Here is a 3,531-nt window from a genome sequence, read left to right as displayed (position 1 = left end):
GCAGACAGGCTCACCCTGTAATGCACACACCGCAGATGGTCACCCACGCTGCACGCCCTGCAGACAGGCTCACCCTGTAATGCACACACCATGGATGGTCACTCATGCTGCACGCCCTGCAGACAGACTCACCCCTGCAATGCACACACCACGGATGATCACTCATGCTGCATGCCCCACAGACAGGGTCACCCCTGCAATGCACACACCGCGGATGGTCACCCACACCGCATACCCTGCAGACAGGCTCACCCCTGCACTGCACACACCATGGATGGTCACTCATGCTGCACGCCCTGCAGACAGGCTCACCCTGTAATGCACACACCGCAGATGGTCACCCACGCTGCACGCCCCGCAGACAAGCTCACCCCTGCAATGCACACACCGCGGATGGTCACTCATGCTGCACGCCCTGCAGACAGGCTCACCCTGTAATGCACACACCGTGGATGGTCACCCACACTGCATACCCTGCAGACAGGCTCACTCCTGCACTGCCCGAGCCACGGACGGTCACCCACGCTGCACACCCTCCAGACAGGCTCACCCCTGCACTGCCCGAGCCACGGATGGGCCTTCTACACCTGCATTTGCCACCATGACCCTGTCATCAGCAGTCAGACGGCACCCTTCACCAGGTAGCCGGGTTCCTCAATGCCACACCCCCTGGCCCCATCAGCCCCCTTCACCAGGCATTGGGAGGGTCCTCAATGCCACGTCCCCTGCCCCCCAGCAGCCTCCAAGTGCCGCTTACCAGGCAGCAGGGGGTCCTCGATGCACAGCATGGACGGTCTGTAGCCACTGGGCATGGCTTTCATGATCTCCTCCTTGGCCACGTAGGCGCCACCCTCCTTTATCCTGATGCCCGTCTTCAGGTAGTTGAAGTTCCTCCCGTACAGCTCGAAGAACTCCACCAAAAGCATCCCGAGGTTCTCGTCCGCCCTCCGGGCGTCGATCCGTGGGTGCAGCTGTGGAAACAGCACAGGCAGTGTGGGGACTGGCTCAAGTCCCTCTCAGGACAGTGTGCACGCTGAGCAGCTGTCCTGCAGGCTCCGGGCCGTCCAGCACAGTGGCTGTCCTTCACTGGCCCAGCCACATACCCTGAGCAGGGCCGGACACCAGCAGGGCATGAACGGCCTTGGCCTGTAAAGCCCCTGGACAGACTGGACACTGCCCTGAGGTTCCATCCTGCCCTGGAATTCTCTGGAGGCAGTCATACATGGCCTCTCCCTGCAAACACAGGCATCATCAACCACCTGCCCCCAAATGCTGCTAACAAGCTGGCTGTGTCCTGCAGAACTCAGTCACGATTGTGAATGGAAGCCCGCTGGGGACAGCACTGGACTGACTCGGGTGCCAGCACCACAGAACCAGAGTCACACAGTCACCTGTGACCCGCACAGGGATCAGCAGCACAGCCTCCATGACAGCCAGCTCTCCCCACACCCACTGTCAAGTCAAGTCAGCACCAGGCAGCTGAAGGCCATGTCCTGAGCCTGGGCCACACCCACCAGCTGGTGCCACATGTCTGAGAGACAGTCACACATCCACTGGGGGACCTGCCTGGGCCACATCCACCAACCAGGGCCAGGTGTCCGTGACAGTCACACATCCATCAGGGAAGGTGCCCGGTCTGTGTGACAGTCACACGTCCGTCAAGGTCCCTGCCTGTGGCCTGTCGTATCCACACTCAGCACATTTCAATCTGAACCCTGGCTTTCCAGCCACAGTGGTCACTGGGTCCCGGGTGAGTGGCCCCGGAGCATCTCCCAGCACAGCTGAGCACCAGAGGAGGCCTCAGGGCACAGAGCTGTTCCAACACGCAGCACCCTTCCTCAGTCTGGACAGACAGGACACAGAGCCGAGCCTGCCCTATGGGTGACTCGGCCACAAAGCAGCGAAGGATGGAGTCGTGGCCTGGAGAGCCTCTGATAATCAAGAGCAAAGGTCGACCTGCACCCCAGGCCCTTGGAGCACACGAGCCCCGGGGCACGCGGGGCTGAGGGTCAGGAGCCAAGTGGCGTACCTGCAGGAAGCTGATGGCCATGAGGATGAGGCTGTAGGAGCTGATGCCCCCCGTGAACACCTCATTCAGGTCCCTCTGCAGCAGGAACTGCTTGAGCACTAAGATCAGGTAGGGCAGCAGCGCGTACTTCTGTGCGTCCCAGAGAGAAGAGAGGAGACGTCACGGCCCACCCTCGGATCGCTCCGAGGCCGCGTCCCACAGCAAGTCGCATGCTCGGCTCACTCAGCTGACCCACTGCCTGGCTGACGGCCGGGCTCAACCACCCTCATGGTGCAGGTCTGAGAACCAAGCACCAGGGTCCAATCCAGCCAGGGTGGCCACCGAGGCGACAATCGGGAGGGGCTGTTGTGAAGCGTCTGCTACCCTGGCAGCCGCACAGCAGGCCCAGGGCGTGCAGGCAGGGGCGAGGCAGCGGGGGAGGGGAGGCCCAGGGGCCAGTCCCGACACCTCGCCATCCAAGGGGCAAAGCAAGCATGGGGGGGCGACAGGACCAGAGACCCCCACAGCAGCACCACTGACATCTGCCACGGACGGGTCTTCTGGAGAGGCGGGGGTGGGAGGGCAGACCGCGGGCAGCTAAGCAGGGAGCCGTGGGCAGAGGAAGGGAAACGCTTGCCACACTCCCGCTCTGTGGGCTGGAAGGGCCCTGCAGGAAGAGGTGGTGCCAAGGAAGGCACCAAGCGAGGGTCCTGGAAGAGACGTTCTCGACTCCAGGTGGCGGCTTCGCCTGGAGTCAGAGCTCTGCCTCCTACAGCGGAGTGAAGGCGTGTCAGTTCCCTTAGCCCACGGACACACTGGTGCTCACGAGTCAGTGAGGGCCAGGAGCAAGCCTGCCCCGTCTGCTGGCAGAAGCCCTCAGTGCAGAACCCAAGCTACGTGTGGTTCACGTGCCCTCTGACGGGCGCTGATCTGCGGCTGCAGCGTCCTTCCAGTCCTGGGAAGGCTGACCTGCCAAAGCCGCGCACCGCAAGGCTCGGCTTCACGAACGGGCAACCCAAAGCACAGCTCTGCCTGTGCCTGTGTGCGGCGGCCCTGGCCAAGACGCTGCGGGGTAAGCGCCCTCACCGACCATGTGCTACACTCGAGGTGGGCAGTCACAGCCTAACACCCACGTTCCTGAGAGCAGCAGTGGCTGCCGGCGCCTGGCGTGGACGGCGAGACTGACCTTCATGTAACTCTTGATGAGCTCTGCAGCCCGCACGCCTGTCTCTACGTTGAAACTGATGTCGACTTTGACTTCCGTCTCCTGGTCGGTGAGCTTGATTATGGGAACCTGCAGCGATGGCATTAGGAAAAGGGGGTGATGAGTGCCTATGCGCCCACACAGCCTGGGCTTCTCCTCACTCGCACAATGGTCTGAGAGAACCCTCACTCTCAGACTCACAGTGAGAAGGGACTGGGTCAGCTCTACCTGTGCTGGGCCCTCAGAGAGCCCGTCCTGCCTGTGTGCCCGCCACCCTGGGCTGATTGTGGCCACTGCGTCCTGCGACGGGGAGGAGGAG

General features: G+C 62.5%; 1 protein-coding gene across 1 annotated transcript in view; it reads right to left on the bottom strand.

Moving 5' to 3' along the window:
- Window positions 1-3,531, bottom strand: part of TENT4A (terminal nucleotidyltransferase 4A) — a 51,144-nt gene that overhangs the window by 6,405 nt on the left and 41,208 nt on the right. Inside the window, exons 5-8 of the mRNA XM_007955801.1 lie at window positions 3,414-3,512; window positions 3,195-3,302; window positions 2,030-2,158; window positions 758-971 (exon numbers count right to left, since the gene is read on the bottom strand). Of these exons, the coding sequence (XP_007953992.1) occupies window positions 758-971; window positions 2,030-2,158; window positions 3,195-3,302; window positions 3,414-3,512 (550 nt within the window). The remainder of the gene's footprint in view (window positions 1-757; window positions 972-2,029; window positions 2,159-3,194; window positions 3,303-3,413; window positions 3,513-3,531) is intronic.

The sequence above is a fragment of the Orycteropus afer genome, unplaced genomic scaffold, assembly GCF_000298275.1.
Source record: "Orycteropus afer afer isolate SDZICR_OR568_19922 unplaced genomic scaffold, OryAfe1.0 scaffold00541, whole genome shotgun sequence".
Taxonomy (NCBI): Eukaryota; Metazoa; Chordata; class Mammalia; order Tubulidentata; family Orycteropodidae; genus Orycteropus; species Orycteropus afer.
This window is presented reverse-complemented; position numbering and strand designations above follow the sequence as displayed.